Here is a 14,480-nt window from a genome sequence, read left to right as displayed (position 1 = left end):
AACTACGATGAAGGTCGCTCCGGTTGGCTCAGTTCCGCTTTCAGCCATTGCTCTTGATTATGAAATGTATTTCTGACTGTCATAACTGGGATGCTGTGTTTCATGCTAAAAGAGTGTGCTCCGCTGGCAGGGGAAAGCCGGCCCCTCCTCCGGCGGTGTGTCTTAAGCTTGAAGACCTCTTGCCTCTGCCCCTACGCTGGCTTGGATAAGATGCCTGAGTTGCTCTAATCAAGTTTTGCACCGTTCTCTCTTTAAATTGCAGTGTTCTTTCTCTTATTTGTGTTAATAAAAAAGAAAAAAAAAAAAGAAAAGAAAAAAATAACGTTGAAAAGACTAATGATAAGAAACGATCCAGTATCCACAATGATAGAGTCACTGTATCTCCAGGGATCCCTGATTACGGTTTCTATTCTTCGCCCGGTGACCAACGGGCTCCGTTATCGTATGCGGACTATGGTTCCATGGGGCCTCGGGTGGCTCAGATGCTTCGTAGCGAGCACGCTGCTTCAGCAAGTAACTCCCCCCTCCACCACCTTCCCAGCCCGGATCAGTTTAAGAGCCCAGGTTTGTATAGCATTTCATTCCTTTGGGGGAAACAAAAGATGATTTTTTTTTCGTCGCCTATTTAATGACGCACGAAACCGGGCCTGCATGCCAGTTCAGTCCACTGCAGAACCGCACCTAAGCCCTTTAACTTGGGTCCGTGATTTTTGACTGCCGTTTTTCTACTAACCCTACAGGGTCGGATGGATGATGAAAGCCCTGCGTTCTTCAAGGGCCTCACCCAAAGCCCGGTCGAGTCGGCGGTATCCTAACGCTCGTGCTCGCCTTGCAAAGCCTGCAAATCCCTGAGCAGAGCATTTTCAGCGGGCTTTGGATCAGGCTCTTGTTGATCCTTGAGAAATTATAGTTGAGGTGAAGAAGTCATCATTTTATTATTTTTTTTTTATGTTAGTTTTGAGGCTTGAGTTTCTCAACCCTGTGGGAGGGGAATATTTTATGCCCGAATGTTAAATGTAGACTGTATACCAAGAGAAACAGATATGCCTGTTTTATACCTCTCTAAATATTTCACCTGGTTTCTTTCTTTTTTGAAATACTATGTACCTTCCTGGTGCTTAAGAGTGTTATTTTGTCATCATGTGTAATTTACTTCCACAGTATGCAAACGCCTGCAATGGATTGATCTTAATTCCTGTATCCTGCAAAGTTTTTCATGTACAGCAGTAACCTTATACCTACATCTCTCCATTTCCTCCCCCCCCCCCCGCCCCAATCTCCCTCTTCCTAGGTATTGAATTGGTTGAGTTTATTTGCGTGGCATTTCATTGCCCGACTTGGTCATGCTTTAACAAAATGCCCTCTCTTTTCCCTCCTGGAGAGGCGTTCTGAATCCACTTCAGCGTAATACGCCATATGCTAAGGCAAATGTCATAATGAATCATGACTTAGAAATTTCTCAAGAGTTTATCGAAAGAGAGTTTATCTTTCAATGGTGACCTTTCGTGTTCAACACTGGATTAATTTGTGAGCAGGCTCTATGTTAACATGGCAGTTCATAGGACAAAGTACCAGATAAGCTAGCCTCAGCTCTCTCCCTGTCATCGCTCCCAGCAGAATATTTTGTAGTGTTATGAGCCTCCAACCTTCTCATATGCCTTGAGCGGCTTGGCTTCCTCGCATAAATTGGCTGTTGGTAGAAGTGCACTTTGGAAAGCAAGCTACGCGCATGTGAAGAGTCGATGAAGACGGCTCTGCTACAAAGAGCAAGGACGGTGTTATGCTGCCAAGAAGAAATATTTGGAAGTTAGCGGGATATTTTAAAAGTCGCTTACCTTTTTATTATTGGAAAGAAAAGGCTCGTCTCTATAGACGTGCCTTACGGGGAGCGGATGTTGGAGCACGGACATCACCGAGGACACGTAGGGAGAGAGTGTAATGATGATGAACTTGTATTTCCCTAGAGCCAAATGCGTCCCCAAGACCTTTTTATGTCCCCGATGGCGCAATGCGCTGCACCAGGCGCGCGCTGCCTGGAAAAGGACAGCAGGAAAGGCAGCCCTTTCCGGGGAATACTGGCTGCTTTTTCACAGCGCCTGGCAAAACTATTCGGCCTTGAGTTCAAGAAGGGGCAAATTATCCTGGGGAACCGAAGTAAAGGGAATTGAAATCAGACAAAAGATTACTCGGGGTGAAATGTGGCCAAAATGGTTAAACTGCCCCACTATTTTGAAAAGTATTCGGGTGGTCTTTAATGTCTGAAGGCTCCTGTCAAGTCTTTTGTGTAAGCTGGGGCTAATAGACCCAGATGTGCTCCAAGAGCTTCCTTAATGTGCAGACCGGTTGCTCTGCTGTGCTATCGCTGTATCCAAGAGAAAGTTTGAAACCTATTTTTTAGCGCTTTTATTGCTTCCCACTATTCGGGAGCGGCACAGAGCTTCCCAGGCTGCCTTCGGCAGGGAGTTAGAGCCGCCGTTCAATAAAATGGAGATTACATCCCTTCCTATCAAGAGGTCTCCCCTGTCCCTCTTCTCAGTTGTCAACCCCGGTGACCTCAATTTAAACAGCCCCCCCCAAAAGTCATCAATCATTTTTTTGCGATGTTTTTCTCCAGAAATATTGCCGTACCTGAGCTTCGTAGAAGTTCATGACCACCAAATTGAACCAGTTTATTCTAGGCCTGCCTATCACATTATAGACCTGTGGGGCCTTTCAAGTATCAATTCGTAGCTCGGCAAAATCCCCCCCGGCCTCGGGAGTTGAACTATGACAAGAGTCGCTGTCAAATGCAGGCACCGTTAAATCTCCAAAGTCCAAGGGAGGTGAGAGAGAAGGAAAGACTCCTTGGTGGTTACAAGACTCAAGGGATCTGGGATTGACTTCCTGCCCCACCAAAGTGGGTTTTGCCCTCTGGTTGCAAGGGGCTCGACGGGAAGTTCTGTCCACACGTTACCGTCAGTCTTGGCCTCCCTCCTTGCTATACCGATGTGCCGGTGAGCTCCCTTGAAAGGGCCTTTTAGCAGCTTGCTGTGTCGGACCGGGTCCTGAAGGCAGTCAGGAGGAAAGGAGCCTCCCTGCGGGACTTCCCAGGTGTGCACGTGTGCACGGCAGGAGGGGCGGTCTCAGGACACTCCTTTCTTTTGCACCGGGCCTACAGGGAGATTGTCCCCTGCCCACCCGTCTCACCTGTCCTGCACACCTGCTTACGGGTAAGGAGGTGAAGGGCATGTTCTCCAGTCCCCGTAGACCACAAAGTAGATTAGCACCTAGTTCAGAGAAGAGACAAAAAGTCACTGCCCCCATAATAAGCCCAACAGCTAATTGGAAACAAAGCAAAGCAAGCACCGGATAAAGCAAACCCGTGCCCCAATTCCTGCCAGGTCAGTCGCGTGCCTCTCCTCGACTGCCATTGCTCTAGGCCAGCGGTTCCCGGCCTGCGGTATGGGTACCGCCAGTGGTACGCAGGCAACCTGTCAGTGCCGCACATTAACAGGCTTATTATAAATACTTTATATGGCAAAAAGGTTCAACTGAAAAAGTTGCTGGTGGTCCTGAAGGTTGTCACGTTTTCGGTCGGTGGTGAACAATCTATCAAAGTTCGGGAACCGCTGCTCTAGGCGTTGTCTCACCTGACCCGCAAGGTAAAATAATCCCTGGAAAGGGGTGGCTGGCTGGGTCTGAAAAGGCCTCGTGCTCGGGACCTGTGGGTTTGGGCGAGAGACGAATCCCAGACATATCCAGACTTGCCTACCTCTCTTGACCCTAATCTGCTCCGATACATGCTACTAACCCCTCGAAACGTGTGTCGTGCGCGTAAAAAGCTCTTTAGGTTGGAGTGAATGAAGCTGGAAGCGTTAGACCCTCACGATGCTCTGTGCAGGAGCAATTGCTTTCCTGTGCAATTGCTGGGTCAAACCTTTTAAGACATGTTCAAAGTGAGTGGTCTGAGCCACGAGATGTCACGGGCATGATTCAGTCCCAGAAGTGGAGGAGGAGGTGACTGTGCTTACCCCGGGTAATGCTGAGGCATTAGAGAGGGTATTTAATGGTAAGCTAAACACTTGCTTTGCACAAGGGAGCTGGAGATAGAAGCCGGATAGCGTGTCATTACAGCATTGCTCAGACTAGGACCCAAAAACCCAGCATTTTGTTTCCTCCAGTGCTACCGCACAACACGGTCCCCAAGCAATATGTCAGCAAAACTCGCTTCTAACCTTTCATTTCTGTGACCCGGTACCTGCTTCTGCCCCTAAGCGGTACCTGGAGAATTGTCTTGCTTTCTTTTCAGGCAAGAGCTTTATTGCAAGGCACGGCTCTTCAATGCTTTTTGCTCCCCCATGCTAAAAACAGCAGTAGTTTGGGGCAGCTTTCTCCTTTTCCTGTGCTTGAGGTGATAATTGGAAACTTTTGAGTAAAAATATGACCTCATTCTCCTTTGTGGCTTGAAACCATTTTTACGTTTTTATTGTTTTTCGCTCGGTTTTAATCTGAGAATCAAATTATTCACAGGTTTCTATTAGACCGGGCTTAAAAGAAAATACGCATTTCTTAACAAAGCACCTCACGTTTCTCTGTCTCGGAGAAGTCATTCAAGGTCCTTTTGCTGCTTTTTCAAATCTACTCTAAAAACATCTCCAGATCTCACTGAATTCAGACGCTGATATTGTAAGAGGGCAAATATTTAGCAGCTCATCATGGCTGAGTGAATCATTAAAATATGGCTTTCTGCAAAGTGTTTAGTCTCCTGGCAATTATGAGAGCTTTCCTGTTTCATTTACTCGGCCTAGAGCGAAGTGTCAGCTCTATAAAAGCTTCCAAACCCTCCTATAAAGTTTCTGCCGCCACCTACTTTGTAGGCCACGCACAAAGATGAGTCTGAACATCCTAAACCTCTATAGTGTATTTACAAGATAATGGATCAGTGGGTGTGCTTTTGTGCGGCACATATTTCTGCAGTCAGTTCTGTGATCACTATGTAGTATTAAATTGATGTTCAGCGGATAGAAAATTACCTTGCTCTTGTATTACATCCCCACGATCAGACGGGTGTTTGAATAAACAGTTGCCAACAAATTTTTGGATGTATGAAAACTACTGTTCCTAAGCTTTGTACAGCTGTAAATGCAGGTTGTTCCCCCCCCAGCCCCTTTCAGCTAGATTTGAAGACACTGATAAAGCAAATGTCGTCTTGTCATCCACGTATGAGTTTGCAGTTGCAAATTAATGATGCAGAGCTTATACTCTGGATGCTGGCGTGTATGCATATCTTATTAGTTGTGGTGGTATGATGACTTATTGCTAAATGACTTGCGCTACTACAGCTAGCAGCATGCTGACATGAGTCAGGCATGCCAGGAGGTGAATCCGAGCGTCCATAAGCCTGGGAAACGTGGCTTTGAGACCACTTTGGTGCCTGCTGGATGTTCAGTACCTAACAGGGTATACTTCTGCCCTGTCCCATTTTCTTCTAGCTCGGCACGCAATGAAATCTTCTTCCGGTGAAGTATTAGCATCTGTTTGTGCACAGGGCAGCATCAGTCTCCAAAGCAGGGTCAGCATTTGCTCAGTAAAGTGGGCTTAACTTCCGCTTGTCACCGTGAACAGAGCGACGCTGTTGTGCAGTTCACTTACATGCCGCGTCCTACTCTGCCAGGACCATCGTTTTTAATGAACAAGCAGGATCATTCCTCCCCCACCTAAGCTGCACTTCAGCGCCCCAGCAGATTGCAAGAGCGCGGAAAGGCGGCCTCAATGCAGTCCATCAGAGCCGGGGAGTCTTCAAAGCTGATTCTGCTGAGAGGTGGCTTGACTGTCCTCCTCTTCCAACAGGACTTCCATCCGGTGCAAAATCAGTACAGCTTGCCCTGCGGGCGAGGAAGATTTACACCTCACTGAGCCTCCAGCTCATAGTTTTTCCTTTCCTTGTCTCACTTCTGGTTGGGTAGTTCCTGTAGGTGCTTCTTCGGGAATCGCGGGATAAATGCATTCAGCATCAGTGTCCCGAGCACTCCTGCCCCAGCCGTTCGCTCTTTCAAATGCATTTTCAAGTGAAACTGTTCGAGTCTTTTAAACACGTCGTTCCTCTTCCCTTCCCGCCAGCCCCCACCAGCCGAAGCCACCCACGCAGCACGATAAAAGGCAAATACCTCCTCTCTTCTGTTGGGGGGCTGTATGCGGTGCTTGCAGAAGGACACGTGCTCTGATCTGGTTGCTTCTGGCCCTACTTTCTCTTGCCTTATGGTTTTTCACAGCACAGCGCTCGGTGCTGGATCCCTGTACGGCTCGTTAGAAGCTGTCGGAGCTGTTGTTTTCTAAATGGCATAATTTAGAGCGCTGTAGCTTGCAAACAGAGGGATATGTTCATCCCAGGTTTAGTCTCCTTTAGCTTTAGTGGGTTATGCCACGGATAGATTTAGCGTGGTACGTAAACTTGTTTTAAATTAAATTTTTGGTGCGTTTCCATGTCATTTTTCCCAATTGCTTCTTTACCACGTTGTTCCGACTGGGTTTTCCCAGTAGATCGTGAAATGCAGGCTTCAAAAATCACCTTTCTTTTAAGATCAGGCGAATCCTGCTTGTTCAGCAGTGCACAGAGAGTCGCTAGGAGCCGCACCGTTAAGACGCGGCCCGTTCCAAACCCGTACGGCGAGTCGCCTCGTGTTGCCTTGCATAGTAATGCACACGTCGCCATCCCTCGCTTCCCTACGCACGCACCGCAACGAAAGAAGTGGCGCTCCGGCCTTCTCCGTGTCGTGGATGCACAAGTCTGAGAGCTCTCTCAAAGCCCTGGCGCTCTTTATTATGGGGGCTCGTTAGCCGCAGCTTGTGACTTCCGGGTGACGGCAGGACTTTGGGGGCTCCTTTGTTCTTCAGTCCCGGGCGCTGTTTCCAGCTGCCTTCTGGCACGTTTTCCTGTAAGGACCGTGTGTCTGTCCTCCTTACCAAATGCCCTCTCCACATCGTGGTCAACTGGGCGCCCGGTAAATTTGCAGTGGCTCCCTTCCCTTCTGTGACCTGTTTGAGGCCCGGGGATTTGTTGAGATGGGCGAGCTAGGTTTTTTGTATGACTAGTCGGTAAAACCTCTGTCCACTTGCTTGAACTGGGAGAAAAAAACGAGCGTGGAAGAGCGAGATAAGAAAGGGCTTTGGAATATCTCAGCTGGGTGTTTTTCTTTGCGAGTGAGAAGGCCAAGAGTTATCTTGACATTTAATCCTGGATATTAAAAACGGTGCTTTGTTTTTCCAGCGCACTCCAAATAATGTTTACTCTCTCCCCCCTTATTTCTTTTTAACTTGCTTGCCTAGATGATCTACTTACTTTCCCCTTTTACCAGTTGAGAGCCACATTGCACCATTTCTTGTGAAAAAAGTAGTGTCGTGGCCAAGCAATCGGTTGCCATTAGGATTTCTGCCGGCTAATTCATCCACTTGAGACGTATTTCACTCTCCGTGATGCACCGCAGCGGGGGCTTCTGGGTGGCACCGGAGATCCTGAACAAGCACGTCTTGACAGACTTAAGACACCTGAGGCAATGCTGAATGCCACATTGGCCACTGGCCCCGAAAGCGGCATCAAATTTTGGTGCAAACGGTTTTTATTTTTAATCGGAGTCCGTTCTAAAAAAAAATGTGTTCAGTGCAAAGATCTTAAACGCAGTTGCCGCACTTCCTTTACTCCTGAACATTTGCCGGAGGCTCAGCCAAGGGACAGGCCAAAACCCCCAACCCCGTTTCCACCCACCCAGCCTGGAGCAATGGGGGAAATACAAAGCTGTGCAGCTTGGGGCCGTCTCTAATAGCTACTTTATACTAATAATTAAGAGGTAATGAAAGGTTGGGCATGACTTTGCAGCATTTAATTTGACTTTCTGTCTGTGTCTAACTTGATAGGGCAGCCCGTGCCGTTAGTTATGAGGTTGAACCGATCTGTTCCACTGGCGGTGTAGATCAGGAATAGAAATTCCCACCTCTTTGGAGTTGATCTTGACTAAAGCCACAAACTTCCCTATCTGTCGTAGGCAGGAAAAAAAAGTAATAAGTCGTGCCAGACGACATTTCTTCTGCTGTTTTTATCCTTTCTTTATTCTTAAGCCTGAATAAGTGAAGAACCGTAACACCAACGCCGAGCAGGTCGCAGTACACGTATACGTGCTACCTTGTGCTTCGAGGGGATGTTGAGGGTTGGGCCTGACGGTGCAAACTCTCTGTGCACTTCTGTAAGGGCCTCACAAGTGACATAAGTTAGCTTTCCAACTCACAGCAAACCATTTCCATTTGAATCTTCCTAGCCTGCTAACCTTTCTTTTTTGCATTGAGGCCTTTTACTCATAAATTTTACATTCGGGAGCAATTACAAGAAATGCCAAAGACCTGATCATCTAACATGCTTTAAGATCTAAATTTCTCCTCTAGCATCATTTATTATTTACATTGTTTTTCCGTCTCAAAAAAAACCCAAACAAACCCAAAACACACCAAACCCACGTTAAATTTCCTTTTACTTCCACTTAAGGAGGTGAGTGTAACGATCCTACAGGATTGATTTATTTATTTATTTATTTGGTTTTGATCTTTCTTTATCATTTATTGTGGTGATGTCCCAAGTGCAGTCCTGGAGGTAGAGGTAGCTCTCTGCTCTCTGAGATCTAAATGAAGGAAAAAAAAAATCTCCTTTGCAGTAGTAGTCATAAAAAAAAAAATAAAAAACCCCTCCAAAATGTTCCATTCCATACCATGTTAAAACCCCCCCCCCACAAAAATCAAGTGTTGAAATCCTTACGTAGCTTATAAGTAAAAGGGCAGGTTTTTCTAAAGTATCGAATGGATCCAAAATCGATTTTACTAGACGTGATTTGCTTTGTTTGCTGTCAACATTTTAATATCAATATTAACACAATGTGTAGTCTAAAACTAGTTCCTTTGTAGTTTGCATGGGATGTGAATGCTGTCTCGACGTGCCCAGATCTAGAAAACTTGTTACTACTGCATGAGCATCAAATCAGATGTTGAAAAATATCTATATATTTTGTGATAATTTGGTGAAAATGAGCTCCTACAGTCTCTGGTTGCAGTAGTGTGTTGAATGATTGTTTCTATATATATTTATATATATATTTTTGGAGCTCCAAGCTTCTTAGTAGTATGGGCTGACTATTATTCAGTACTTGCTCTCCTATCGCATGGCCTTGGTTAAGTGTTAGAAGTTGGGCCTAGGCTGTTTATTCTAGTGTTTGGCTTTGTAATAACTGTGCATGCTCGGCTTCCGGCCTCATACCCAGCTTTATTCTCTGCACACCAGTCTTGAATAGCTACAGTGCTCAACCGAATTTTGGCGCACCCGCTTCCCCGGCAGGCTCCAATCCAGCCCGGCCAGGAGGATTCCCAGGGGCTAACAGCCCAGGTCCGGTCGCAGACCTCTACGGTACAGCCAGTCAGGACTCCGGTGTTGGTAATTACATAAGTGCTGCCAGCCCTCAGCCAGGCTCTGGCTTCGGCCATGGAATCGCTGTAAGTAACCGTTTCTTCCCTTTCTCCGCTTTAGTCTTTTGAATTTGTCTCAGGAATAGTTTTGAGGGTTGTTGGTTGGGTTTTTTTCTATTACAGATTAATTGTGCGGTGGGTGCATTGCTCACTTAGCCTTTTGCCATTTAGTGATACTATTCTCTAGGACCTGCTGAATTTAACTAATAGACTTGTTTCAGAATTGCGCACACTGCTGCCCTGTCACTCGAATTATATTTGGAAATGAAAACGTGTGTATGACCTCTGCTCCTCCCTTATGGATTCAAGCATCTATCTATCTATCTATCTATCTATCTATCTATCTATCTATCTATCTATTCACCCACCCACCTACCTATTTACCTTAGGCATTTAAAAGTTTCCGGTAACGTTAAAATCGCTCTGTGTCCGTAGAACGACCACTTTAGACCAATGCACCAAACTGCAAATAACGCACCCGTCTTAAGGAAAAATGACCTTTCTGCTTATTCTCTATGAGAGTCCGACCCTACAAACACACGTGCTCCTAACCTAAAGCACACCAGTAGTTGTATTAAGTCAAGCATGTGGGTAGCCCCATTGACGCAGAGTGCCGCAAGTGTTTGGTGGGATTTGGGGTCTCAGTACGGCCCTGAGGAAGGGAAGTTAACTCCGTGCACCGATAACCGCAAACATGTTAGTTCATTGCTAATGCTTCTTGAAATTTGCAGGTTACAAGTAAGTCCCTAATAATTATTTCTCAAGTCAATGGAAAATATGTCTTTAATGCTGTGTGGTTCTGTAATCTAACTAATACGGGCGATGGAAATTTGCTTTAACACAACTGCATGCTGTTTTTCAGATTGGATTGTTTTAGCTGTGTGTGTTAGCATGAACGTGTCTGAAGCTGCTTACTGGCTGTGAGTCTTTGAGACAGGGAACCAGCCACCTAAAAGTGTTGTTGGTTTTTGGATTGGGGTTTGGGTCTTTTTTTTGATGCAAAAACAATGAGAGCTTTTTTGAATTGTTTGATATTTCCTCTTAAAAATGAAACCTGTCAAAGGTAGAGGTACTTTCAGAACCTGAGAGGAATATTAAGGAGTCAACCAGACTGCTCGGAGGAGAGACCCAGCGCAGACAAAGTTCCTGAGATTACGTACATTTTACTGCTTTTTTTTGTTCTGATGTTTAAAGAAAACCTTTCTGGTTGGGCCCTGGTATTTTGAAATTCTTGTTCGGTTCCATTCCCATCATAAGGTCACTTAAGTAACTTGGAAATCCCTTTGGATCAGTTGTACTATGAAATGTGGAATATTATTATTCTGCTTAGAGCGACATCGATTTAAAGTGCCATCTATCACCATTTACAACACCCCTCATTTCCATTTTTCGCCTACAGAAAAAGACCTGTTTGTTCTTGAAACTCAGGCGCTCTGACCTCTGCAATCTCCTGATTTCCAGCCCTCCACCCCCACATTTGGCATCTGGCTTTGTCTGCACTAGTGTTTCTTTGAAAAAATATTGTGTATCCGACATGCTGATTTGACTGCCTCCAAATTCCTCCTCTCCCCCAGTAACCTTACCAAGAACGTGGTGGCTTTTTCGTAGCTGATTTTTTTTTTAACATTGTCCATTGACTAACTCCTGATTTAAGAAAAAAAAAGAAAAATCAAACTTTATTTTTGTAAGAGGGGGAACGAGAAAATTACAGTCTTGGACAGGCAACGTGAGAGTTTAACACGTCAAACCATTAGCGACCACAGAACAGAGTTCTTTAATACATATTCATGCTGGCAACACAGTCTTTCAAGTCCTTTTGATAATTTCTTGCCAAAAATAATAATCTGTTCCCATGTATAGAGCACTGATGACCTTAACAATTGTACAATTTTAGGGACCCTTGATTGCAACGGCTTTTACAAATGGATACCATTGAAACGTTACACATGGTTGGTTGCCATCTCACTTTGAGGTATTACAGTATTTTGTGCTGAACTATCGTTTCCCTTATATTTACTTTTTAATTAAGTAATTGATTTTTTTTTCTTTTTATATTCATTTTCTTCTTTCCTTGGCCTTTAATCATTCCTTTTTGTGATTGATTTACTCCAAATCAGTCTCGTGGGTTGGAAACTGGAAGATAACCAGAAGTTAGAACCTCCCCAGAAAGTAGGACCTTTCGGTTTACAAAGCTTAAAACAGTCATTCTGACTCTTAAAACCCCCGTGGAATAAGTGATAATGATTCTCAAAATCCTTTGAGGAAATGAAAACGTGTCAGTCAACGGCATTTCTGTGAGGATTATGGATTTGCTGCGAATGCAGTTTTCTAAAAATAGGTGAACACCTTGTTGTATTGCAAAGAAAAACATCATTTATAATTAAGTGCTGTACCAAATGTTACGGCTAAAAGATAACATTGTAACTAGTAACCATAGAGCAATTATCAAGATTAGAAAAAAATAAACCTAAAGCAAATTAAATTAAAGATATTACCCTAGTAATGCATCTTTGGAGCGCTGCCAGTTTCCTACCCTTTTAACTGAGCTCAAGTTAATTAAATGTTTTAAAAAATTGGCCTTTTGGCATATTCATCTTTGCAAACAAAATATTCTTACGCTACGAATAGTGTAGATTAAAAAGTTAGTCGATACAAAAGAAAAGTTGTGCCCATGAAACCACTCGGGTTTACCTGTATCGTGTGTTCTCCATATAGACAAATATGCTGTAAATGTCAAATTTTATTTCTATTGATCCTTTGCTAGGAATGCATCTGATCGATCTCCCCGGTTTTAAATTCCAAATAAATCCATGAAAGTAAACTTGTAAGGACAGAGAGGGTGGGAACCTTACTGTATTTGTGGAGAGAGGTATACATGCGTTTAAAAATATGTTGGTGCGCAAGAGGGGATGCATATATGTGGGGAGGGGAGCAAAGCAGGGTCAGGCCTGTCCTTAAAACCCCATTGATTCTAAGCAACGGGAATTTCTGATTGCTGTATCTAGTGAAAAGATCCCCTTGATTGGGTAGCACTATAACGATAATCAGTTTCCTTTAAAATACGGCAAGAAAAGGTGGTCTTTCTCCTGCACCGCAGCATAAATGTGAGTTTCAGATTGAGCTTGAAGTGTGTTCCCTGCACGAATTCGGTCCAGTGTCCTAGGGAGAGGGTAAAACGTGCAAGCGCTCTTGTTCTTAATCCTAGTTATTGGTACGTAACGGGATGTCCGCAAGGAGCAGGTGTAGACTCCTTCACAATTACTGTGTCCACACCCGTCATAAAGACAAGCTGCGGCACAAAGCATGTTGGGGATTTTAACAGAACACTGTAATTTTGAACTAATAATGCTGAAGAAAGGCAGTTTTAACAAGATTAATATAGTGCAATCATTTTAAACTCACCACCACACATCAAATTGTAACCACTGTTTACTGGCCAGTGTTAAAACTGCAACCATTAATGCCTTAAAACCAGGAATTGCTCCTAACATTGCTCATTACTAATAGAAGCAGATTGCTAGGCGAGAGAATGATCCCTATGATTAGTTTCTCAAGGACAGTGGAGTTTGACACGTTTATTGTGACAGCGCCTCCTCGGAGCATCTCTTTGCTCTTTGCACCGTGGCTTCCTTTTCCACCTGTACGCAGCCCCAATTGCTCCTGCTACAGCGGGTGTGCTAAGACGGCTGTTTCCTCGGCGCGCTGTACTTTCTGCAAAGCCAGGCTCTCATCTGGATACTGAGATGGGACACGACAGCATTTAAGCTTAGTCCTTAAAAATTACATTATTTCAAATCGTCGGCGGTGGAGCTCGAGCGAAGGGCCCGGGTTTTCTGCGTGCTGTCAATAGGCAAGCTTTCCGCTCTGCCAGGATCTCTCTCAGCCCCTGCCGGCTGGAATACGACTCCGCTGCAGGGTTGGTGGGGGTTTTTGAAAGCCATTGTTTTCTACAATGAAGTTTAAATGGTAATTACACACCTATGTCTCAATCCTTGCCAACACTTACATAGATGAAGAGTCCCATTGAAGTCAATTGGATCACGACTGCGCATAAAATGAAGCACGTGCCTAAGTGTTTGAAGGATGGGAGACGCAGGGGGTCTGCATCCAGTTCTAAAAGTCATGGTTACCGTTGCGATGCACCTGTTAAAAGTTGTTACTATTTTTCAAGTAATTCAGCAGGTTTCACACTATGCAGTTGGCACAGCCTTGTCACTGCGCAGTGCCGTTGACGCACAGAGGAGCTTTTTTTTCTGTTCTTTCCACAAATCTCGTCCTTTTAGTGCTCCCAAACAGCATGAGCACGTTAACTTTAAAAGCCCATGCACGTCCCTGGCTTGGCAAAGGGACTTAAAACTAGTGGGGCTTATCTTAGCATTTGTTTGACCTTTGGAAAGGTATCCGAGGTCTTTTAATTCTGGAGTCAGTCTACGTCACTCTCGATCGCATTTAAAGCAGATTCTGGCCCAAATAGAAAAGCCAAATTTCAGTTCGCTTCTCCTAGTAGTCATTTATTTTTCTTGCATGGCTCTGACAGGTTGACCCTTGACTCCATGCAGTTTGCCAGTATCCTCTTTAATTTACACACTCTAAATAAGTCCTGGTTTGGCTATTTCAGTCCTTTTTTGTATTTCAGTGGAATTGCACCTTGTGCTAATAGCGACCCCCGATCCTGGGTGGTGCTTGGGTAGAGCACCGGCTTCAACAGGATCGAAATGCCTCAGCATCCCCTTTGCTCGTGTTCATCACGTGTCAGTTCATGGCAAGCGGGGTCGACTGCACCAGAGCAGCGGGGCCGGATTAATGCATCGGTAAACTAGGCACATGCCTAGGGCCTTAAGTGAAGAAGGGGCCCAGTTGTGCTTATTTTACATATTATTGAGCGAAAAAAAAGTAATATAAAAATGTCATCTTCAGCTGGGAGCCCATGAGTTTGTTTGCCTAGGTCCCCACTAACGGGTTAGTCCAGCCCTGGAGCGCGGCTCTAAGCAGCAGATAAA

At 44.9% G+C, this 14,480-nt stretch overlaps 1 protein-coding gene across 9 annotated transcripts in view; it reads left to right on the top strand.

Annotated features, from left to right (window-relative positions):
- Positions 1–14,480, top strand: part of MSI2 (musashi RNA binding protein 2) — a 340,247-nt gene that overhangs the window by 320,492 nt on the left and 5,275 nt on the right. For 3 of the 9 annotated variants that reach the window (XM_019493295.2, XM_019493298.2, XM_019493296.2), the window contains 2 exons: positions 9,299–9,507; positions 11,375–11,452. In XM_019493295.2, the coding sequence (XP_019348840.1) occupies positions 9,299–9,507; positions 11,375–11,416 (251 nt within the window). In that variant the 3' untranslated portion in view covers positions 11,417–11,452. Of the gene's footprint in view, positions 1–387; positions 565–9,298; positions 9,508–11,374; positions 11,453–14,480 lie in introns of all 9 variants that reach the window. The other 6 variants (XM_019493293.2, XM_019493294.2, XM_019493297.2 and 3 more) reach the window with 4 other exon arrangements.

Source organism: Alligator mississippiensis, chromosome 14 (genome assembly GCF_030867095.1).
Source record: "Alligator mississippiensis isolate rAllMis1 chromosome 14, rAllMis1, whole genome shotgun sequence".
NCBI lineage: Eukaryota > Metazoa > Chordata > Crocodylia > Alligatoridae > Alligator > Alligator mississippiensis.
This window is presented reverse-complemented; position numbering and strand designations above follow the sequence as displayed.